Source organism: Aedes albopictus, chromosome 2 (genome assembly GCF_035046485.1).
Source record: "Aedes albopictus strain Foshan chromosome 2, AalbF5, whole genome shotgun sequence".
Taxonomy (NCBI): Eukaryota; Metazoa; Arthropoda; class Insecta; order Diptera; family Culicidae; genus Aedes; species Aedes albopictus.
In genome coordinates, this window is record NC_085137.1 from 216,995,024 (window position 1) to 217,021,016 (window position 25,993).

Sequence of the window (25,993 nt, forward strand, 5' to 3'; positions counted from 1 at the left end):
ACCGATTTGGCTGAATTTTTGACTACACATAGTTATTAGCTTTGTATATGAGGGAAAAATATAATTCTTATACAAAACATTCAATTTATATGTAAAATCATGAAAATTCTAAAGTGTGTCTCTGTTCCTAATTCTGCGCACCCTTTTTTGGAATGTTCCTTATTCTGCGCACTAATGTTCCTAATTCTGCTCACATGGGAAAAACTCTAAAAAGACAACATATTGTAATGAGAACATGATTCATAGATGAAATTCAATTGAATTCTTAATTTTCAACTTTTATATGACATTACGACCATATTGGCACTTTGCATGTCCTCAACATTGATACTACCTACTTTGATTACTAAGCAAAGGAAATTTTAATCATAATACACAAAAGGATTTTGTAGCATTATCGAATACTACTACGTAAAGCTTTTTAGTTATTCGCATATGCACATTTTAGTAAAATTTACTTTCATTTCTAAAGGCAATATAAACTTTTTCGCCATGACAAGGTGGCACAATCTTTGTTTGCAAACTGAGACTTCTTTCTTGTCTAACTCCAGGGTTTCCACTGTTTAAGAAAATTCCATGTAAACTCACATCATATATCGCATTTGACGAATGCTTGCATGAATACATAAAATTTCCCCCGAGGTTGATAGCAAATGTTTGAAACAAGTGGTTAGTCCGGTCGAACTATCAGATCAAAAATTCAAAATTCGTAAATTAGCCTTCAAAGTTCATGAACTAACTTGTTAAGCCGTAATTACATTCACCGGATTGCTAGAAACATAAAATATCCTAGTTATAACTATGGTGGCATTTATATGATGTTTGTTTATTAATTATATGTTCAAAACTTAGTGTTGAAATGTCTGCGCAGAATTAGGACCACCATTTAATACCGGTTCCTAATTCTGCGCACCTAAGAAGAACAAGAAGAGTAAAAAAAGAAGAAGAAAACTCAATTGTTTTTTTGCTGATTCTGATTCCTCGAAGACAGCAGTACAGGATGCGCATGGAAAAGCAGACATTCTTTTCATTATTTATGTCGCAAAATGCTTCAGCACATAAAGCAACTTTTTAGCAGTTTCGCTAACGGACACAGATTTCAGGCAATTTACAGTACTTGCAACATCATTTTATTTTTTTACAAAATAATGATCGTTGATTTGAAAAATTTTTCTTCACAAACTTTTTCATTACTATTGAAGTAATATTCAAAAAATATATTTGAAGCTAATATTGAACTAGCGTCCGTGATTTTATGGTATATTCGAGAAAGTGCGCCGAATTAGGGACTGCGCAGAATTAGGGCCGGTCACGGTACTGCATTTTGCATTTTGTATCTACAGGAGTTATTTACATGCCTCCTCTTCAGCCTCTTCCTATCGTATACGGTATGCCTGAAAGCTGCTGACCGACTCTCCCTCTCCGTACTGGTTAAACCCAAGGTTTAACCATTTAATCCCATTCGATTTTGGAACTCATGCATTAGCATATGTAACAAGATTATGTATACATTTTTATAGAGCATGAAATACAACTGCGACCTACATACTATCGATGATTGAAAGAACTGTCTGCAGGCGTAACACAGATAGCAGACATCCAAGCTAGAACAACTTTTCTCTGGAAAACTGTGTAAGAAGTCGATTTTTTTTTGCGTTGACTTCACTAGCGCCGCCACACAATCGGTGGAGAAATATAAATATCTAGGGGACCGGAACCTGCAAAACGGTGAGTCGATAAGGAGAGCGTCCAACATTGCTCTGGTCCTCACAAGTTCCTACCTCATGCATCCACGGGTCAAGCGATGACAAAGACCGCCAGCTAAGAGTTGTGTGCTTAGCTGGTAGTGCAGCCTGGGCACTGTTGTCCTTCTGACTTCAGCTAGATTGAGGAGGTACGATCCGAGTGTCTGTTCACCAAGGAGGTGCGGCTCAAACAGCGTCTGTTCTGGCATACAGCGGCTGAGTAAGAAACGCTGCACCACGCCCAGCTAGATCCAAGGTGGTAGCCCCATCAGCGTGGTCGTCCCAGTGTTGGTTGGGACGTTAAACAGAACTGGCACGATGGCCCTCCGGCGAGACAGGAGTGTTGGCGTAGGCCCAATAAGCCACCCGTAAAAATCCCCATTGCGAATAACATTGGAGAAAATACGACTCGATACAATCGGCAAAGACCCACGCGACGAAATAAGGACTACGATTGGAAACTTGGAACATGGAATTGCAAATCACTTGGTTTCGCAGGATGTGACAGGATAATTTACGATGAACTACATCCCCGCAACTTCGACATCGTGGCGTTGTAGGAACTTTGTTAAACTGGACAGAAAGTGTGGAAAAGCGGGCATCGAGCGGCTACCTTCTACCAAAGCTGTGGCACAACCAATGAACTGTGAACAGGATTTATGGTGTTGGGCAAGATGCGACAACGTGTGATCGGGTGGCAGCCGATCATCGCAAGGATATGCATGTTGAGAGTTAAGGGCCGTTTCTTCAACTACAGCATCATCAACATCCACTGCCCACACGAAGGAAGACCTGATGACGAGAAAGAAGCGTTCTACGCGCAGTTAGAGCAAACATACGATGGTTGCTCGCTGGTAGGAAGGGAGGAAATGACCGGTGATCGGGCGAAACAGCCTGCACGCCGTATCGAATGATAACGGCTAGCGATGCGTAAACTTTGCAGCTTCCCGTGGTATGGTAGTCCGAAACACCTTCTTCCCCCGCAAAGATATCCATAAAGCCACCTGGAGATCACCCGGCCATCAAACAGAAAACCAAATCGACCACGTTCTAATCGACGGTAAATTCTTCTCGGATATAACCAATGTCCGCACATACCGCAGTGCAAATATAGATTCGCTGTATGAATGCGCTCAAAACTTTCGACAGTTATCACCACGCGTCGAAGTCGAACGCCGCGGCTCAACATCGAGCAGCTGCGTAACGTAGAAGTGGCTCAAGACTACGCGCAGCAGTTAGCAGTGGCCCTAGCAACGGTAGAGCAGCTTGGCGCAGCTACACTTGAAGATGGCTGGAGGTACATCCGATCCGCCGTTTGGAGGTTAGGGACTGGAAATCTTTCGTCCTGCACACATACTCCTAGATCTGTTACCGCGCCACCTTCGCTGCTTGCAACGTCGCCATTGAGGTGCTCATCGTAATGCTGCCGCCACCTCACGCTCGCTCGTAAGAATATTCCCGTGCTAGTGATGAGATTGATTCAAAATCAAGATGTTTTTAAGACATAGAAGGAGTTTTTGGGAAACGGAGAAACTACCAATTTGTGAATCGCCGATTGATACTGGTAAGCAAGTGATATTTACCAAAAAACTACATACTGTGATGCGCATCGTTGTTATTTTTGCGAAATAGTGGTGAAGTGTATCCATTTTCGTTTTTTTTTTCTTTGCTTTGATATGAAGGAGGGGAACGTGGCTGCCTTTTCGTCGAATAACACTAGTTTACAGCATTTTTGAACTCGGTAAGCTGATGATCGTTTTTGGTGTAGAATCATGCCCTGAGTTCGAAAACGTGAAGGAAAAAAATTACAGTAGAGCGGAAATTTTTTCGACTTTCCATACAAGGTTGATGATTTGAAATCGATTTTTGTTCTATTTTCAAGCAAAGTCGCTCACTTCACACATCTTATTCTCCGTAATCAATGCTCCGATTGAGCTGAATTTTTTACTGTAACTCGCCTACATATGATATGTCAAATAAACGTTGAGAAAGAATTTTTAGATTGTTTTTTTCTTATTAAAAAAAATACATTTCTTCATATATTTTTGGAAATTTGGCTAAAATTTAAGGAGATCGTCCCTAAAACTCGCCAATACATATCTTGAATTTCATCAATCTGACGCAAAACCTGCATTCAGATGATCGAATGGTATTGTGTTCAGCTTTTAATTTATGGAAAAAGATTTAAAATTGGTTGAACAAAACGCAAGATAGTTGGATTTTAGTAAATTCCATATTTTTAAAAGTTGTAAAACTCGATATTGAGCTAAAACTCAAAAAGTGCTCTACTTAACAATTTTTGAAGCACGGTTTCGAAATCAGTACTAAATTGTAGGGTATGTGTTCCATCAGTAATCTCACGCTCCCATATTCATCCTATTCGAAAACTAGCGATTACGGCACCGATTAATTTCGTTCTTTTTGTTTTCATGCGTGCTCACTCCTAACAAAAAATACAAAAATAAGAAACAAAATAAACAACGCCTCAATCCTTTGTTTTTCGTAGGATGAAAATGGGAGCCACATGCTTAATAAGGGAACCAGTACCCTACTTCAAAAATGTTGGTCGTTGACAGAAGTTCACGACTTTCGTTTTATTTTGTAAACTAGTGTTATTTATTTCTTTACTAAAAAGAACAAAAATTTACTATGGTTCTTATTATGAATGTAAGTATTCTTTGATGCACACTAACCCATTGATTGATATTTCGTTTTGTTTTCTTTTTCTGTTCAAGGTTATTATTTTTTTTCTTTTTCTTTCAATTTGTATTTTGTTGCACTTCTCAATGTACTACTAGATGAGCTTTCATCACATTTTTTTTTTATCGTGTTGGTCATGAGCTTTACTCGACTCGATGCGTACGTTGGCCATGGGCTTTACCCGACGCAACTTTTCAACCGATTTGGCAATGAGCTGTAACTCTGCGCAAGCTATCATTTTATATGCTCTTGAACTGGCCTTGAGCTGAACTCGACTCAATACTTGTGTTGGCCATGGGCTAAACCCGACGTAACATTAATTACGCTTGGCAATGAGCTCATACTCTGCGCAAGCAATTTCCAAGAGTACTTGTATTGGCCATGAGCTATACTCGACGCAATACTTACATTGACCTTGGGCTTCACCCGATTCAATGCTTTATTGTACATCTGGTGAATGGGCTAAAAGCCGGTGTAAGACATCGTTTTGGTAACTATATTGTTTCTGGCAACCTTGCCGCATGAACCTTCATTTCTCTTACAATGTTCTCCCTGCTTAGCACTCACTATCTCCATGGAGACTTCCATAAGACAATGCAAAATACGTTTTTTTTGTCACTTTCTAAAAAGTTTCCCCTATATGTTTCACCAGAATTCTTTCGCCATCAACATGGCAGGATCGCCAATGTAATTTCCTGTGGTGGCACGTTCCAAATACTCACGTTTGTAGCCTTTTATACATTTACCAAACTTCCTAACCCTTATGTGGCCAACAGGGTACCCGGGTACCTTTTTGAAGTTTATTTGTCGAAAAATATATGTTTTCTTCATAGTAGAGATCTGAAACTCGGTGACATCTCATAAAATGGGGACATGTAGTTACCAAGTGGAAAAAAAGTCTGAGTTGGTGAGGGGGAGCGCGGGGAGGGGCCTTTGAATTTTTTTACCCGACAAGGGTACCCGGGTACCCGCAAATTGAAATGCGCATAATTCTGTTAATTTTCAACCGATTTTAAATTTCTTGGCACCAATCGATTCAGTAACTCATGTATTTACAAATTGTGAACGAAATTGACCATTTGGACCCGCACGGTTCCCGGGAAATCCGGATTTCTAGGAATATGTCCTGAAACAAGATAGTACCAGGGGATTTCAGCACACTTCCTACAATATGAACATGTATTTATTCGGGAATCACTCAGAATATTATTTCTAGCCACCTTAGGTTATCCGTTGGATTTCCTATAAAGTGGCCCATTTGAGACAGACTCCCCGTGGGAATCCATGGGTTCCCGTGGTTCACCATGGAACCGTAAATGGCCATTTCTTGATTTCGGCAGAACCCCAGCAATATGGGTATCAAACTTCATGAAATTGCCTACGGATTGCATTTTTGACTACTTGAGGACTATCTGGTAATTTTACCTTGGAGTGGCCATTCCGGAACAGATTCCCCTGGGGAAGCGGATGTGGTCATTTAGTGATTTCGGTAGAACCCCAGCAATGTGGGTATCAATCTTCATGAAATTACCTACGGATTGCATTTTTGACTACTTGAGCACTATCCGGTGATTTAACCATGTAGTGGCCATTCCGGAACAGATTCCCCGGGGGAAGCGGATGTGGCCATTTAGTGATTTCGGTAGAACCCCAGCAATATGGATATCGAACTTCATGAAATTGCCTACGGAAAGCATTTGTGACTATTCGATGATTCTCCTGTGATTCTACCTTGGAGTGGCCATTCCGGAACAGATTCCCCGGGGGAAGCGGATGTGGCCATTTAGTGATTTCGGTAGAACCCCAGCAATATGGATATCAAACTTCATGAGTCAAGCTTCATGAAACTACCTACGGAAAGCATTTTGGACTACTTGAGGACTATCCGGTGATTTTACCTTGGAGTGGCCATTCCTGGACAGGTTTCCCGGGGATGCAAATGTGGCCATTTAGTGATTTCGGTAGAACCCCAGCAATGTGGGTATAAAACTCCATGAAATTACCTAGGGCATAGTTTCCCAAACTTGGCTCTCGCGACCAATCTATCGTCATCCCCCTTTTCGCAGAATAATCTAAGCGTGGCCGCAAGCGGTTGGGAGGTTGCGAAACGAAGGTCGGGAAGCTTTGGCCTAGGGAATGTATTTTTGACATTTTGAGGAACATCCGGTAATGTTGTGGTTGGGGTGGCCGTTTTGGAACAGGGTCCACTGAGGATGTGGCCATTTGCTGATTTAGGTAGATCGCCAGCAATATGGGCATCAAACTTTATGAAGTTGCCTACGGAAAGCACTTTTGTCAATTTGAGGACTGGCCGGTGATGTTAGGATTGGGGTGGCCATTCTGGAACAGGTTCCCCCGGGGGCATTTCAGCAGAACCTTAGCAATATAGGCACCAGAAATTATCAAATTACCTACGGAAAGTTTATTTTTACTTTTTGAGATTAGTTGAGGTTGGACTGGCCATTCCGGAACAGGTTCCTCAGGGGAACGGATGTGGCCATTTAATTATTTTTGCGGAACGCCAGCAATATGGATATGAAACTTCATGAAATTAGCTATTGAAAGCATTTTTGACTATTGGATGACTTTCTTTTGATTTTACCTTAGAATGGCCATTTCATAACAGGTTCCCCGAGGGAGCGAAAGTGGTCATTTAGTGATTTAGGAAGAACACAGATAACAGATGTTTATGCTAGAACAAATTTTTCGCAGAATCCTGTGTAAATGTTCAAAACGATATACGTTGGCTCACTACCGCCATCTACTCAACTGATTGCGACATTACATCTAACTTGAATGCAAGAATAGTTCAAAGTTCCACTTTCATTCAAGATCGAATACAATCTTGAATGTAAAATTGCGTAGTGCATGCAATCTTGAAAGCGATCACTGTTTATCGATCACTGCGCCATCTCTAAATGATTGCCACATGAGTTTCAGCTGCTCGTTACATACAAAATGGCTGTTGAGCATTTTTACACACATTGCCAATATAAGCATAAACGTCTGTTATCTGTGGGTAGAACCTCGGCAATATCGGTATCAAACTACATGAAATTACCTAGTGAATGCATTTTGACTTTTTTAGTACCATCTGGTGTTGTTGGGATTAGGGTGGCCTCTCTGGAACAGGTTCCCTCAGTGAACGGATGTAGCCATTTACTGATTTCAGCAGAAGCCCTGAAATATGGGCGCCAGACTTCATCAAATTGCTAACGGAAAGCATGTTTGACTATTTGATGACTCTCTTGGGATTTTACCTTAGAATGACCATTTCATAACAGGTTTCCCGGGAGAGCAACAATGAACCAGAACCTACGTTTCATGAAGTATTGGTATCAATCTTCATGATACATACTACCTACGGAAAGCAATCATCATAAATACCTGTTTCAGAATAACCACCTTAGATACCCTATCGCTAGATAGTATCAAAACAGTCAAAAGAGCTCTCCGAAGGTTATTTCAAGTAGTATGATACATACTAATACTGAAAGGGTTCTGCCAATCTGTATGTGACCACATCTTCTTCTTTGAGGAACCTGTTCCAAAATGGCCATCTCAGAGTAACCTTATCGGATAGTCCTCAAATAGTCAGACATGGATTCCATTTGTAATTTCATGAAGTTTGACACCAATATTGCTGGAGTTCTACCAAATTCAAAACATGGTCACAGCCGCTCCCCACGGAAACTTCCTCTGAATGGCCACCCTACGGTAAGATCACCGGATTTCCTCAAAAAGTGAGGAATGTTCTCCGATGGATGTTTGATGCCGAAATTGATGGGGTTCCGCCAATATCTGAATTTTACCACATCTGCTCCCTTGGCGAACATATTTTAGAATGACAATACCAATCTCTACATCACCGGAAGGTCTTCAAAAAGTCGAAAATGCTTTTCGTAGGTAATTTCATGAAGTTTTATACCCATATTTCTGGGGTTCTACCGAAACCACTAAATAGCCTCATTTGCTTCCCCGAGGAACCTGTCTCGGAACGGCCACTCCAAGGTAAAATCACCGGATAGTCCTCATGAAGTTTGATACCCATATTGCTGGGGTTCTACCGAAATCACTGAATGGTCACATTCGTTCCTCCGGCGAACCTGTCCTGGAATGGCCACTCCAAGGTAGAATCACAGGAGAATCATCGAATAGTCACAAATGCTTTCCGTAGGTAATTTCATGAAGCTTGACCCCATATTGCTGGGGTTCAACCGAAATCACTAAATGGTCACATCCGCTTCCCCTGGGAAATCTGTTCCGGAATGGTCACTCCAAAGTAAAATTACCGGATAGTCCTCAAGTAGTCAAAAATGCAATCCGTAGGCAATATCATGAAGTTTGATACTCATATTGCTAGGGTTCTACCGAAATCACTAAATGGTCACATCCGCTTCCCCTGGGGAACCTGTTCCGGAATGGCCACTCCAATGTAGAATCACCGGATAGTCCTCAAGTAGTCAAAAATGCAATCCGTAGACAATTTCATGAAGTTTGATACCCATATTGCTGGGGTTCTACCGAAATCACTAAATGGCCACATCCGCTTCCCCAGGGGAATCTGTTCCGGAATGGTCACTCCAAGGTAAAATTACCGGATAATCCTCAAGTATTCAAAAATGCAATCCGTAGGAAATTTCATGAAGTTTGATACCCATATTGCTGGGGCTCTACCGAAATCACTAAATGACCACATCTGCTTCCCCAGGGGAATCTGTTCCGGAATGGCCACTCCAAGGTAAAATTACCGGATAGTCCTCAAGTAGTCAAAAATGCAATCCGTAAGCAATTTCATGAAGTTTGATACCCTTATTGCTGGGGTTCTGCCGAAATCAAGAAATGGCCATTTACGGTTCCATGGTGAACCACGGGAACCCATGGATTCCCACGGGGAGTCTGTCTCAAATGGGCCACTTTATAGGAAACCCAACGGATAACCGTGAGGTGGCTAGAAATAATATTCTGAGTGATTTCCGAATAAATACGTGTACATATTGTAGAAAGTGTGCTGAAATCCCCTGGAACTATCTTGTTTCAGGACATATCCCTAGAAATCCGGATTTCCCGAGAACCATACGGGTCCAAATGGTCAAATTCGTTCACTATCCGTAAATACATGTGTTACTGATTCGATTGGTGCCAAGAAACTCAAAATCGGTTGGAAGTTAACGAAAATATGCGCGTTCCAATTTGTGGGTACCCGGGTACCCTTGTCGGCCTGTTTAGGGTGTTTTTTTTGTCGGACACACAACGGTGCCACGTCTGAGGCACACCACTCTCACCACACCGAGAACTACTACTCTACTGATTCATCCACTCAACACCCATGTCAGGATACCACAATAAGGGCGAAAGTAACATGAGAGAGTTCTCTTCATCGACTCTCTCTTCTGCAAATTAAAGTGACAAGATGCAAGTATGGTTGAACTTTTTTATCATAAATCGCTAGGTTGCGATGCAATCTAGCGTCTAAGTGTAAAAAAGTTCGATTGAATTTGCATCTTGTCACTTTAATTTGCAGAAGAGAGAGTCGACGAAGAGAACTCTCTCATGTTACTTTCGCCCTTATTTAAACTCAATCTAGTCTATCTATATAAAAATGAGTTTGAAGTTCCTTTGAGGCAACAAAACTCAAGAACGGGTGGACCGATCAGCATGAGTCTTGCATGGTTCGATTCGTATTCATCGTGGCTGTGTTTATATGTACAAAAAGTTACGAAAATCAACTGAAAAAGTAAGAAATTTGATAAAATACTGATTTTTCATGAACTGGGAAGAAAATCAACAAGATCGAAAATGAAACCAATCTAGAGTGCGGTGCTATTTTGAGCTCAACAGTTGTCAAACCACCACAAGATGGCAAGACAAAGTTTGCCGGGACAGCTAGTATATATAAAAAATAAGTTTGAAGTTCCTTTGAGGCAACAAAACTCACGAACGGATGAACCGATCAGCATGACTCTTTCACGGTTTGATTCGTAATCATAGTGGCTGTGTTTATATACATAAAAAATTACGAAAATCATTCAAGAAGTAAAAAGAATGTAAAAATACTGATTTTTCATGAGCCGGGAAGAAATTTAGCGTGATTGAAATGAAATCAATCTAGAGTGCGTTGCTGCGATGTCCTCAACAGCTGCAAAACCAACACATCTTGGCAATAAAAAATTTGCCGGGACAGCTAGTATCAACATATATATATATGTATGAATGCACTCTGTTTACCATCCAATTACCATCTGGATAACAGTTACATTTTTTTTTAAATAGCAACTTTTTGATTATGAACTGCTTTTAACATTTGATGATTGCTGATGATTGAATGATGATTTCTAACGATATTCTGAAAGAATCTCAGGAAGATTGCCTTGAATATTCCCAGCAGGAATTCTTAGAGAAATCCTTAGAGGGATCCTTAGAAGAATTCCTGGAGCTATTACAGTAAGATTTTCTTGAGGAGTCCAATTGAAAAGGAATTGTTAGAAGAACCACATCAGGAATTGTTTCTGGAATCCCAGTTGGAATTCCTGGAAGAAGGCCAAAACGAGTTCCTAGAGACTTTCCAGTGGATAAAATCACTGAAAGAATTTCTGGAGAATTTGCTGAAAAAACTTGTTTGGATAATCCCAGCAAAAAATGCTGAAAAAATCTCAATAGGAAAATCTAGAAGAATTCCAGGAGATATAATAGTAAGATTTTCTGAAGGAGTCCTGGGAGAAAATGCTGAAGGAATCTCTGCAGAAATTTCTACTGAAATGCCTGGAGTTCCTAAAACAATTTCCTTGAAGAAATACCTGGAGGAATCCATGAAGGAATACCTAGGGAAATTCCTGGAGAAATCGGTAGAGGTATTCCTGGATGTATCCTTGGAGGAGTCCCTGGAGGAATTTAAAGCAAGACACTCGATTTTTTGGCTGCCGCTTTCCATTTTCGATCGTACACAATGCTCGCCAGGTCACGCTCCACCTGGTCCGTCCATCGCTCTACGCCTTCTTGTGTCAATCGGACCAGTAGCAAACACCAGCCTTGCCCTGCTCACCGTATTCTTCTGACTGTGGCCAGCTTCTATGTATATGCTGGGTTCGCCGCAAAGTGCGACGAGCTCGTGGTCCATCCTTCTCCGCCACACACCGTTCTCCTGCACACCGCCGAAGATCGTCCTTTACACGCGTCGCTCGAAAACTCCGAGGATGGTCCATGTCTCGTGTCTGTAGAGGACCTCCAGTCTTATTAGTATTTTGTACATGGTGCATTTGATGCTTTCTAGACCACAGCTTCTTCTGAAGCCCGTAGTAGGCCCCACTCCCGCTGATGATGCGCCTTTGAATTTTACGACTCACTCGTTTTTTACATCCCTTTCTGGTGAATGATTTGCTGTGGAATGTTACAGATTTATTTGAGCGAAGTACAACTGATGACTATGTTAATCATTCCCCTTTCTTTCTATTTCCAGATTCAACGTCCCAAGAAGACCCTCGCGGAAGCAGACAGCTTCGAAAGCGATGCCATCGTCACACTCACCGATATGTCGCCGGCAACCCGAATGACCAACATCTTGGACGTGATTCACATGGCAGGCGACCAGGACCGGCTGATGCAGGGAGTGTTCGAAAACTATCTGCACCAGAAAATGCCCGATCCGAACATGGTCGGGGTGGCCGAGGCCGGCGATTGGTTCTGCTTCAACGATCGGATCCAGCAGTTCATCAACCATCAGCAAAACTACTCCGTCTATCCGTACCTGGCGTATGGATTTGTGGTGTGGCACTATTTGTTCGCCAGTTTGGCCTGGCCGAAAATCAATTTCCCGAGCAAGGGTTTCGAGGTAAGTCAAGATTTTTGTCAATCTATGGTTCTGGGTATACCAGAAAACAATTAGGACAATGTGGTCCGGAACCGGTTTCAGGATTTCAGGATCCAGAATCCACAGAGTTCCCAAGAGGAAATGATCAATTGTGAAACTGAACAAAAATCTTACTATTTTTATTGATTTAGTAATATCAATTGCTTGAAGGCTATGAAAAAATGCTATGTGGTAGTGCCTTGCCATTTGATATTAGCTGATCACAAGGCACAAGCAGGTGTTGAATGAAATCAATTACAGTGGCTATTAAAACTTATTATATGGTTTATAATAATGAAAGCGCATTGCACGCCTGAAAGGATGTAATTATTTTCTCCGTTTAATGGGGAAGAGCTGGTTGGTGGTTATTATCTTTGAATGGGGCCGTGTGCTTGAGAGAGCGCTCCGTATCTTGTGTCGCTTCTAATTATTTTCTTCTTTCATCATTCAATCTGCGTGGCATTTTCTAATTTAGTATTCTATTTTGCGCCCGCTGCATTCAGCAAAAGTGGTAACATTATGTGGTGGGGTAGTGGGTGAGAAGGCACGTCTGGGTAGAGGACTCGTTTACTGACGGTAAGGACGTATCATCGTCACGTACATCACCAGTCGTCGCTGGCGCTGGCTGCCTGGTAGCATGTAGGAGGCAAACCGCACTTTTCCGTCTTTGCCCTCGAGGCGCCTGTTGGTTGCAGAAGCCTAGTGGTGGAAAAAAGTTCTTTCGCTCGTGACACGAGAGGCTGCCACTGCGCTCTAAAGGGATACTGAAGCATGATGATGTTAATGGAATGCACACAGTTTAAACATAATTTACACCATTTTAAATAATTCTTTTTATAGCTACTGGTTGCTGTTAGGCTGTTGGCATTTGCTGCTTGTGGGTTGACTCGGTGGTAGGTGCAGCCTTGTAGAAATAAATCTACATAGGTATTTGCCGATTCTAAAGGAAACATATATGGTGTATCTCAGAATGTCGTTATACTAGTGGATTTTTGTTATTCATCGGAAAATATGAAATCAATATTTTTGTGTGCTTAACAGTGCAATGGTTTATTGATGAAAATAGCAAAGGGTTGCGATAGGTCGCGGACTAATCATGATTCATAATTCCTCCCTAATCCGCGATTTCTAAAATTTTTCATAGTTTGGCTTATTTCTGTGAGGTCGTCGGTTTTGTAAATCCATCCGTCGGATGGTCCGTTGTGGGGATGTACTCCACGTTGTTTTGTTCTAGGCATTCATGAACGAAGTGATACCGGATGTTCTCGTAGTTTGTCCTGGGGTTGTAGAATCTGTTTCTTTTTTTTTTTTTTACTTATTCGTTTATTTGGAAGGCTCGGGCGCCACATGAGCATAACTGAGCCGAAATCTTTTGTTTAATTTTACAATTTATTACTGCCTTAAGCTATGTTAGTTTGGGAAGCCGAAGTACTCGCGGCTGTTTCGAGGTTAAGGATTGAGAAAGAAAAAAAAAATAAAAATGGGGAAGGAGGGATTTATGGGTTTAAAACTAAATTATTTGCTAACTTATACTAAAACATTGATGGGACAAATTGTCCATATCTGTAACGGAACAAAAAAAGAAAGGACTTTATCGGTAGAAAACGACAAGAAGAGGACAAACGGGAGGGGGGTGACGACAGACAGGGGCGAACAACAAAACCAAAAGGCGGACAACGAAAACAAAGAACGTATTACATCAAACTCTGACATCAACACGTTTCAAAAACTGGTAAATCAGGTTCATGTATTCCAAATCAAGTCCTGCCAACACTTCTCTAACGGGTTTCTGTTGTTTTCCTCGGACCCGGAGAATTTCATGCAGCTCAGATCTGACCTCACGATACTCATTGCATCCCCACACGACATGTTCGATATCCTGGTAAGCTACGCCACAGACACAGAGATTGCTTTCTGAGAGCCCAATACGGAAGGTATGTGCATTCAACAAATAGTGGTTGGACATCAGCCGACACATTACACGAATGAAATCTCGGCCTAAATCCAACCCTTTGAACCATGGCTTCTTCGACACCTGTGGAATGATGGAGTGCAACCATCTACCCATCTCTCCATCTCTCCATTTGTGTTGCCAACTGATCAAGGTCTCCTGACGGGCCAATGCAAAAAATTCGTCGAAGGCGATTTGACGCTCGTAAATATCGCCTCCGCTAGCGCCCACCTTAGCCAGAGAGTCCGCTTTCTCATTGCCCGGAATTGAGCAATGTGAAGGGACCCAAGCTATGGTGATGATGTATGAGCGTTTGGACAAAGCACTCAAGACTTGGCGTATTCCATTCAGGAAGTACGCTGAGTGCTTCATCGGTTTCATTGACCGAACAGCCTCCAGAGAGCTTAGACTGTCGGTAAAAATGAAGTAGTGCTCAGGTGGAAGAGTGCGAATGTACTCTAAGGTGTAGTATATAGCCGCTAGCTCAGCAATGTATACCGAACATGGCTTTTGAAGCATGTAGGAGGCGCTATGAAATTCGTTGTAGACACCGAAACCACTCGAATCATCGGTTTTTGAACCGTCTGTGAAGAACTGTCTGTCCCTGCTAACATGCCCGAACTTACTTGCAAAAATTTTTGGAATACACACGGAACGAAAAGATTCTGGTATTCCGGTGATCTCATCCTTCATGGACAGATCAAGATCTACAGAGCAACTGTCGAAGTTTGAGAAGTTGTCACGATTGGTGTTAACCGGAGATGGGCTTACCTCCAGCGTCATGTACCAGTAGTACACACTCATAAAACGAGTTTGAGGGTTCTGTTCGAGCAGCTTTTCGAAATTTTCTATGACCAATGGATTCACAACCTCGCATCGGATGAGGAACCGGAACGATAACTCCGCAAAGCGGTCTGTCAGAGGCTGTACGCCAGCGAGTACCTCTAAACTCATAGTGTGAGTTGAGTTCATGCAACCTAACGCGATCCGAAGACAACGGTACTGAACCCGTTGAAGCTTCAGCAAGTGTGTTTTCGCCGCGGATTGAAAACAGAAGCTACCGTATTCTAAAACCGACAGAATGGTTGTTTGGTACAGCCTGATCAGATCTTCCGGATGTGCTCCCCACCATGTTCCGGTAATAGTTCGCATAAAGTTGATTCGCTTTTGGCATTTCTGTATCAGATACACAATGTGCTTCCCCCAGGTGCATTTGGAGTCGAACCAGACGCCGAGATATTGAGAAGACATGCTATGAGTGATTGTCTTACCCATCAGATGGAGCGGAAACTTTGCCGGTTTGTGTTTTTTAGAAAAGACAACCATCTCAGTTTTCTCCGGAGAGAATTCGATACCCAGCTTGAGAGCCCAAGTAGACAACTTGTCCAAAGTATCCTGTAGTGGTCCTTGCAGATCGACTGCTATTGATCCCGTTATAGAAACAACACAGTCATCCGCAAGCTGTCTTAACGTGCAATTTTCCATGAGACAATCATCTATGTCTCTAACATAAAAATTGTAAAGAAGGGGGCTTAGACATGAACCCTGGGGGAGACCCATGTAGCTAATTCGTGAAACTGTCAAGTCGCCATGAGCAAAACTCATCTGCTTCTCAAACAGCAAATTATACAAAAAGTTGTTCAAAATTGGTGAAAGGCCACTTCCGTGTAGTTTGTCGGAGAGAACATCGACACAAACTGAATCAAAAGCTCCCTTAATATCCAAAAACACTGAGCCCATTTGCTGCTTTTGAGCAAAGGCAAGCTGAATTTCTGAAGTAAGCAACGCAAGACAGTCGTTCGTTCCTTTGCCTCTGCGGAAACCAAATTGTGTATCAGACAACATGCCATTTGATTCAACCCATTTGTCCAGTCGAAAGAGAATCATCTTCTCTAACAACTTCCGTAGACAAGACAACATCGCGATTGGACGGTACGAATTATGATCCGACGCGGGTTTCCCGGGTTTTTGAACAGCTATCACCCTCACTTGTCTCCAATCATCCGGAACGATATTGTTATCCAGGAACTGATTGAACAAGTTCAACAAGCGCTTCTTAGCGACGTCGGGGAGGTTTTTAAGCAAGTTGAACTTAATTCGATCCATTCCTGGAGCGGAATTGTTACATGAAAGAAGAGCAAGTGAGAATTCAACCATCGAAAACGGCCTATCCATGTCGTCCCTATTCTCGGAAACATCACGAATTATTCGCTCCACGGGTACGGAATCTGGACAAACTTTTTTTGCGAACTTGAGAATCCACCGAGGAGAGCTTTCTCGATCCTCGTTTACCGACGACGCGTTACGCATTCTTCTCCCGACGTTCCAAAGAGTTCTCATTGATGTCTCGCGCGATAAACCCTCGACGAACCGACGCCAGTAACCGCTTTTCTTCGCCTTGATCAAGTTCTTGAACTTGCTTTCAAGGGAAACGTACCGCTTAAAGTTTTCGACCGAACCGTGTTTCCGAAACTCTTTGAACGCAGCGGATTTCTCGCGATAGATTTCTGTACACTCGCTATCCCACCACGGATTGGGGGGTTTCCTGCGAGCCGAAGGACCTGGAACTGGCCGACGTTGTGCCTGCAGCGCGCTACTGATGATCAGTTCTGATAGAAACTGATACTCTTCCCGCGGTGGAAGGACTTCTACCGATTGCTCACCGTCGATAATTGCTTCCGCGTACTTTCCCCAGTCAATGTGTTTCGTGAGGTCGTAGGAAATGTCGATAGATGGAGGTTGACGTGAACCATTGGAAATAGAAACAACGATCGGAAGGTGATCACTACCATGGGGATCCTGGATAACCTTCCATGTACACTCCAGCGATAGTGAGCTCGAACAGATTGAGAGGTCTAATCGGCTGTCTCTAGGACTGCCATCTTTAGCTGGAGGTGCCACTCGCGTAACTTCTCCGGTGTTCAAAATTGTCATGTTGAAGTCGTCGCAGAGGTCATATATCAAAGATGAACGGTTGTCATCGTACAGTTCCCCCCAGCCTGTACCATGGGAGTTGAAATCTCCCATGAGCAGCCGTGGCTCAGGCATAGCCGAGCAGATGTGGGCGAGATCCCTGCGAGATATCGCAGTTCTCGGTGGAAGATATATGGAGGCAACACTGAGGGTTTTACCTCGGATTGTCACCTCACATGCGACGGCTTCGATGCCTGTCATCGGTTGAAAATCGACTCTGTAAAATGAGTGCTGCTTTTTGATCCCTAAAAGCACCCCTCCGTACGAGTCGGACCGATCAAGACGGATAATGTTGAAATCGGAAAAAGGTAAGGTTACATCGGGTGTCAACCATGTTTCGGATAGCGCAAAAACATCGCATTGTAAATTGTTAATTAAAAATTTGAAAGCGCCTAATTTTGGTACGATACTACGACAGTTCCAGTGTAGCACAGAAATCATATCTTCGACCTCGGTGGTTAAATTAGCCATCGAAAGATACGAATGTCGCAAGGAGGGGCATTTTAGAAGCCAACTGCTTCAAAAGAGGAGACACACAAGGAAGAAGTGCTTTGACAATGCTCTTCACTGAGTCCGAAGCATTAAAGAAGTTAAGGACGATGTCTACGATGCCAGAAAGCGTAAACATCGGAGCACCAAGAGGTTGTTCCTGGTTCTCCGAATGCTGTCCCTCTGGCTGAGAAGTCGAAAAAATTGGGACATCTGGGATTTTTGATGTTCCCGGGAGCGAAGGAAAGTCTCGTTCATCTTGGATTTTGAATCCAGGAGGTGAACGATTGTTACCTTTTTTAACACTCTTAGAATTTGTCACGGTGGGTTGGGGGTCACTGCTAGGCAGATTCCGAGGTTTTTTGGTGGGTCTCTGGAGCCTCACCCGTTTCCTCGTTTCACCCTTAAAAACAAAGGGAACCCCGTCCCCGACCTCAGAGTCAGAGCCCTGATCATCGAGAGACAAAGACGAGTAGATGTTGCGTGATTCAACGACCGGAGCAGCTTTTCTCAGCATTTCGGCGTAGCTTCGCCTTGAACGCTGCTGCAACGATCGTTTTTGATGTTGTTTTCGCTGTATGTACTTCGGGCAAACATTGAGATCGTGTGGACGGTCGCTACCACAATAAACACACTTGGGCGGCGTTTTACACGCACCGTCCACATGTCTCTCCCCGCATGTTGCACAGCGAGGTTTATTGCTGCAGTACTGGGCGGTGTGGCCCAGCTGCTTGCAATTGATGCAATTCATTACCTTCGGTACATACAGCCTCACAGGTAGCCGAAGTTTGCCAATCACCAGCAGATCTGGTAATGCAGATCCGGAGAAGGTCACAGAAAATTCTTCAGATGGTGTGTAAACCTTCTTCTCGCCCTCCTGGGATACCGAATGCAGTTGCCGGCAATCCAGTATCTGGACAGGAGGTAGAGAAGGGTTATGGAAACGACCACAGCCTTGCATGATCGTTTCGCAGGTCAAAGATGCGTCGGCGACCTTCCCCGAAATCTCTATCGACGCGCTCGGAAGGTAAACGAAGTACTCAAGTGTAAACAACTCGCAGGCCACAATCTCATTAGCGTGTTTTCGGTCGCCTACTGTCACCCGAAGCTTAGCTGTACCGACCATGTCAATGGAGACAACGGAAGAATACCGCTTAGTCAGATCCTTGCTGATTTGAACGGTGTTCAAACGTTTGCCTTTGGGTCGGAAGAAAACAACATATGGCCCGCCAAAGTCGGGAGGGTAGGCCTTGAGGCGGGGGGACGTGGAAACAGATTTGCTGTTGGTGTCCATTGGAGAAGCAGCAGGGTGAAGGGAGACAAAGGGGTTAGCATTTAAATCGCCTTGTTGGCTCGAGCAATCCGATGCCAATAACAAAGCTTCGTTGATGCGGTACGATGTACCCCCGCCATCATCATCATCGCCCATTGTGGCAGCTAACTACCACCACGGGGCACTCAAAAATCTTAAACTAACACTTATCACGGGGACGAAATAATCAAAAAAAGCAAGGGACAAAATTAACTGTACAGGGAAAGTGAGGAAAAAAGAGAAAAAAAAACTGCTTATATACCAAATTAAATCTAATCAAAGAGTCAGTGGAGAGGGGGGAACAACGAGGGGTAACTTTGAATACTTAGCTTTGTGCTCTGTTTTGCCACAGGCTCGACGACGGCAGGTCCAAGCAATCGGATGGCCCGCACAGGGAGGAAGCGAGCTGCTGCTGAGCGCCCGTCGTCGTGTGCGGCGGTTCAACGCTCTCTGCTCTTCTCTCGGTGGGCTGCTGCTGTCGACGACGATGAGCTTGGGTACTCACTGGAAGAAGCCGATCACGGCCGCGCGAGCGGCGCGGTATGCGGGGGGTGCTGCACTGCTGTGCTCGATAATCGGTCAATGCGCCACGTGATATAATGAAAACGTGAACTTTACTCAAACTAAACGAACTTTTGCGGCAATAATTGTGGCCTAGCCAACCGCACTCGTCCCACTAGGGATAATTACTTAATAAACTTAATCACTCGGAAACACTAGCACGAAAATAGCCACCGAACTGGAGACAAACCGGACGAACGAAAAGTTGCGACTGTCTCGAATGAACGCTCGCCAAAGAGTGGAGAATCTGTTTCTCGTGATGCTGATTGCGGACAGATTGTCACAGTAGATGGGCATTGCTTCCACATTCGTGAACTCCGATCGCAGGTTCCTCCATCACATCACCTCTAAACTAGCTCACGAGAGCGACATATATTTCCTACTCATCGTACTTAGGTCAACATCCATGTTCGATTCTGACCCAAAGGGGCCGTACACAAATTACGTCACGCTTTTGGGGGGGAGGCACATATAGCCGAGGCGGTAAACGCACGGGTATTCAGCATGACCATGCTGAGGGTGACGGGTTCGATTCCCGGTCGGTCCAGGATCTTTTCTTAAAGGAAATTTCCTTGACTTCCTTGGGCATAGAGTATCTTCGTGCCTGCCACACGATATACACATGCAAATGGTCATTGGCAGAGGAAGCTCTCAGTTAATAACTGTGGAAGTGCTCATAGAACACTAAGCTGAGAAGCAGGCTTTGTCCCAGTGAGGACGTTACGCCAAGAAGAGGAGAGGAGGAGGGGGTTTTGCAGAGCGTGACGACCCTTACAAAATATATTGAGGTGCCATACAAAAAATGTGACATAGAGGGGAGGGGGGGTTGAAAAAGGTCGATTTTTGCGTGACATAATTTGTGTATCATCCCAAATTAGAGATTTCTTCCTTCATTACTCGGATCCACAGATTTTGATCAGGTCGCTCAATGACTTCGTCATATGGTTGTGGGTTGTTCTCTATGGCGCCACCGAGTATCGATGGAATAAAGAACATCGCCAGAAAACGAACCGTAACTTATGAATTCACTATCAACCTGGGACTGACATGCAAAGAAGGGCAATATGTATACTTGCCGGGACAAGTGAGCTCCCGACCGCTGTACCAACCCTTGTTGACTATTGTAGGGTCTAGCTCGAACGCAAAGTAAGATTCAATCCTGGATTCAATAAACCACGATCAGATGATGAACGGAAAATCTAATTCTTCAATTACTTGCGCTCTGAAACAGCGTCTTTATGTCACCACGTCTCAGTCAATTCTCCTCCCATGTAGGTCCCCGAATACTATGATCATAGACTTAATAGTAAGATATAAATGTCAGGAACAAACTCAGTTCAATATGTGACGCCAGCTTTTCCCCCAGGTTTCCCAATGAGGTACAGATACAGGTGGCGCAGATAAACATTGCAAACCACTGGTTGTCTCTTTTGTTCTACCGCTGATCAAATGCAACTTAATTAGTGACGTCACTAATTGAGTTGCATTTGATCAGCGGTAGAACAAAAGAGACAACCAGTGGTTTGCAATGTTTATCTGCGCCACCTGTATCTGTACCTCATTGCAGGTTTCCCCCAGAAAAATCGCGTAATACTGCTTTGTCAACGCGACGCTTCTAATGTTGCTCCTCCCATTTTCATCGAAGCCATGACAACGACGAAAATTCTTGTTTATTTAGTCCTACATGGCGGGGAAGAGAACTATTTTAAAACTCATCTTTCGACTTTTTTTCGGAACCTTTTCGAATTATTGGTAATTTAGAGAAAATTTTCCACTTTAGGGGTGGTGGGGGTAAAGTGGACAGGTGGGGTAAAATGGACAGGGTACAGTTGTTACGTGTAGATTTGATGTGGTAGCATTATTTAAGCATTCAGGCCGGTAATAACATGCTCCGTAGTTAACACATCGTGAACCACTGTTTCGTTCGCCACCCATCAACACAAAAGCAGCCTCAATCATCCGATCAACCGTGAATTCATAGTCATGCGGTCTACATCTCAATACCATCAAGATTATCGTCAGATTCTGATCACCAGGTTTACCCAAAAAAGAGGGCCATTAAAGAGATTGAGATCCCCTGCAAGGAGTTGATCGAGTTATTCTCCGCACTACTACAGCAACAGTATTTTCCCACTCTCAGAGTCTCGTAGTGTGCCAGAGATATGCCGATCGAAAATGAGACCACTCGTGCCGATGCTGCTCTCAATTATCTTCTCTCATGCTCTTTATTAAATACTAACAAAGCCGAGGGCAAGCATATTCTCATGTACCGGAGACGAGGCAGTTCCTCTATGACCAGCAACTATGTTGGACGCGCTTGGTTCTCGTCAGCTGGGACGAATGTTATCGGGTCGAGTGAACTAGGAGTGCTGGATCGTATTTCAAGAACAGCTACGAAGTGGTGTTTTTTTTCGTAGCGGATGGAAGCTACGGAGATGAGGAAAGGTCGGAAGAATGGCTTGCAGATTGTCCGCGGTGAGGGCATGCGACCACGTAGCGCCGGATCGGGAGGTCTTCAGGAGGAAGCGACGCTGGATGGAAAGCTGGCCATGAACTGGGCGAAGAAGAGAAGAAGAAGAGAGAAGAATCTCCGTGATGGGACATATTTGTAAGGTGAAGTGGATCAAACGTAAAGGATAAGGACAATAGGAAGTGTAGGGATCAGGAAAGAAATAGAAATAAATGTGAAAAGAAAGATTCTCTTGGCTTTCATTAGTGGGTGATGAAATCCCGAATAACTCTCGTTACACAGTTTCATGGCTTTTATTGTTTTTCAAAATGTTTCAACGATTGAAGCTTATGCCTAAGCATGAATCATTATACTTTTGCTGATCTTGAACATTAAAATCAAATAACCTTCTTCAAGGTGACAAAAACTTTAAAAATCACGTGAAAAATCGGAAATGATGTAAAATTTGCTTATAATTGCTAAGGTTTTCTCGTAAGTTATATTCAAATTATTACAAGTTTTACACCCTAAGCCAATAAAGCCCACATAGAAGACTATATTTGATTGAAAAAAAAAAAATAAGTTTTGTAAAAAAAAAAAATTGGAAATAATTTTAACAAAATCAGACCGTGGGGGTAAAATGGACAATCGGTTCAAATTTCACCAAAATTTCATATTTTTTTATGCAAACTTCAGAATCATCAGCCGTTATACCGTTATATCGTGAGATAGTTTTTATTTTTATTCTTTAATCACTTAAGAGATCGAAGTGTGCTGTGAAAAAGTGTAGACGTGAAATGTTGCTGCTCTGTCATTTTCTGCGGAAAAATCTTGGTTTTTATTTCAAAGTTTTTGTAAAGTTGGGGAAGCTGGTTTTCAAGACACCTTTCAAGTTGCTGTGGTAGCGGATTATTTTAAACACAACACAACGCTCGGAAAGCCGCCCCAAGGTTTGCTGACTTCACAAGTTTCAAGGTCGCGGCGAGTTGTCAAGAATTTCCTGACAACATTTGCTGAAGCCAGTTAGCATCGCCAGGAGTGTAATTACCGAATGATACCCACCAATTGGAACTTATGCACAAAAGGGTTTTCCTGCTTTTGGATTGCGCAGATCCCGGTGAGTTAGTTCCGGTTGCATTATTCTATATTTGAGTCTTACCTATGATATACCACAGAGAACAGACATCCAAGTCCAGTTCCAAAACTGTGTAAGGAATTTAACGGCCATTTGAAATCGGCAACACAAGTGGCAATAGCGTGGCGCTGCAATCTTGTAATTTCCCATACTAATTGAATTCACCACGTGAAATGTTTCAATTCACCACTGACTGTGGCAATATGGTGTTTGGTGGCGTTCATGTTGTCATCGTGTATTGGTTTGCAACCTTACTCAAGTAAAGATTCAAATCTTTACACAACCTTCCGAATGAAATTTGTTCTAGCCTGGATGTCTGTTCTCTGTGGATATACGGCGTGTTTGTGTTTGGGGTGCCGAGCCATTTGGGCTGCTGTTTTGGTTGCTTTTTCACTGTAACTTCGGTCGGCCAGTTAATTGAAAATTGATCGAGTTAGAGCGGAAGGGTGCCCAAAACGGAGCCCCTGAAGAGATGGTTTTTCTTTCCTATAAGAGAACAAAACAAACAAGCAACAGTACAGCCTTGTATAACAGTATTGTACAAACTCAAAATAATTACCATTTTGCTTTTCAGGGTCAAAACAGGTATTTTTTTTTTAAATATAGACATAATCAATTATATATTCACATATTGCTCAACCATACAACAATAAACTTTTCGGAGCGTTTGGTACGGTATGTCCACGCATCCTTCCTCCCCTGTAGATTCTAGAATTGCTTCGATTTTTATAATTTATTATTAAAATCTAGACAGTTCTAGAATCATCTTTGCGGTAAACACGACGCAGTAGGCCTGGCCGCTTTGATGCTTGTGTCATATTTTTGATATGCCGCAAGCATCAATACTGACAAGAAAAATTTTTGGGCGTAATCTAACCCAAAAATTTTCCAGGATGCTTTCTTGTACTGGCTGCGTCTGTGTTAGATTAGATTAGATTAGATTATTCTTTAATCACTTAACCTAATTTACAGCTTTATTGACCACCCGGGCACTGCGTGAGCGATTCCAATTGGAAGCTGTACATACACTTTGTACAGCGCCTAAATGTATTCTATTTCTAATTGTACTACATCGAACTGCTGGCCGTCGCGCTGCTTTCACTTTCTATCCTATCATGGTAGAATGATGAGCTCGAGAATGTTGATGTGTGGCTGTTGGTTGTTCCTGTTTCCAGTCTGATTGGGGGTCCATTATGGGTTGCCGTGCGCCGATGTCCAAATATCCGGGTTCATTTGAGCCATGGGCTCAGAAGAGGGTCAGTGTCAGCTGCTCTCGGGGGGAAAGAACAACTGACGAAAGTGCCGGGGCTGGGATCGAACCCATGACCATCTGCTTATGAAGCAAACGTGTAGCCACTACGCCACGGGCCCCGGCATCGTGAGATAGTTGAAAAGTTATAAAAAATATTTTATATCAACAAAATATAATTTTCATCCAAAACAGTGCTTGTTTTTATCACTATTTTTACAATAATTATTTAAGTGTGTTTCAATGTTTGTATTAAAAGTTTGAAAACAACAAAATAAAGGTATCGTATGAAATTTGATAGTTTGTATTTAAAAACATAGAAAGAATATGCTGTTATATAACTTTTAACGACTTGTTCATTTTACCCCATCGATTGTCCATTTTACCCCCACCAATTTTTTTCACGCTATTTTGATGCACGATTTGGTGAAGAAAATAATCAAAGAAAGCAATATTTTTTAATTGCAGCTCCTTACAAAATTTCTAGAGTATATCATTACCTTCCATGTTACTCGGAAAAGCAGATGGATTTTGCCGCATTTCCGCGGGAAACGTCCAAAATGCTTAGGTTGTCCACTTTACCCCCACCACCCCTACGGAAGATTGAAAAGCTACCGCAGCTGTCAGACTAATGATTTTCACCAATGTATCATCAACCAGTCCAAGGATACCTTGGATCGAGCCTTGGACACGACGCCGATGATCATTGTTTGTTGTTGCTTTTCAGAACATTTCACTTTGCAAGCATGCTTTGATTTGACCAAACTTTTCAATGATACGAACATTTTCATGGCTGCGGTAGGACTTTGACAACTGCGGTAGAACTCGGCGGCTACCGCAGAGTGGAAATTTTTCTAAAAATCCGCAATACCAAATTAAAAATTTGCTGACGTCAACGATAAATACATGGAAACAGGAAGGATGTGGAACTTCGGGTAGAATCATCGCAATCGGAATTCGGATCATAACGATCACCAGAAAGTAGTTGCGAACTACTAAATTAGTGTATGGTACTAATTTAGTATTACGTTTGGTAATACCATACCAACATTCTGATTTATCGACCGTTACGCTTCATACAAAATTTAAAAAAAATCCATAGAAAAGCGGTTACGTAATAATTGAATGAACTCCAAGTTGTCCGAGTACCCATACCTACAAAGGTTTCGTTCCTTTCGTCCATAAAAATTTCTCAGCGATGACTAGGGTTTGATTTTTAATTTTAACAACCCCAATAAATTTTCATAAGGTGCTCGATTATTTTACTTCGCTAATTATAACATGGGAGTGAGCCCTTGTAGGACGTTCCGGATCCATCGCCAACCTGTCCACGGCAGAACTTTCATATGATTGCTGCCGGATGCTTTCCAGCATGGTACCATCTTGGGTACCACCAATCACACCGATAGTGGTTCGATCAACGTGGTCAGTGGTTTAGTCCTTTAGGAGCAAGGGGAATTTCCTCTCGGATAATATGTGCCCTAAGAGAGCTTCCGGTGGGTGGCGGTGTATCGGGATCGACCTTCATGAGTCTCTGAAAACGGAAGAAGATTAACGTTGGATTTTTTCTTCGTAAATAGCAA

The 25,993-nt window shown here is 42.8% G+C and overlaps 1 protein-coding gene across 1 annotated transcript in view; it reads left to right on the plus strand.

The window, feature by feature from the left end:
• LOC109419982 (chromosome transmission fidelity protein 18 homolog) overlaps positions 1-25,993 on the plus strand; it is a 60,205-nt gene that overhangs the window by 26,933 nt on the left and 7,279 nt on the right. Inside the window, exon 6 of the mRNA XM_029855314.2 lies at positions 11,902-12,273. Coding sequence (XP_029711174.2) covers positions 11,902-12,273 — 372 coding nt within the window. The remainder of the gene's footprint in view (positions 1-11,901; positions 12,274-25,993) is intronic.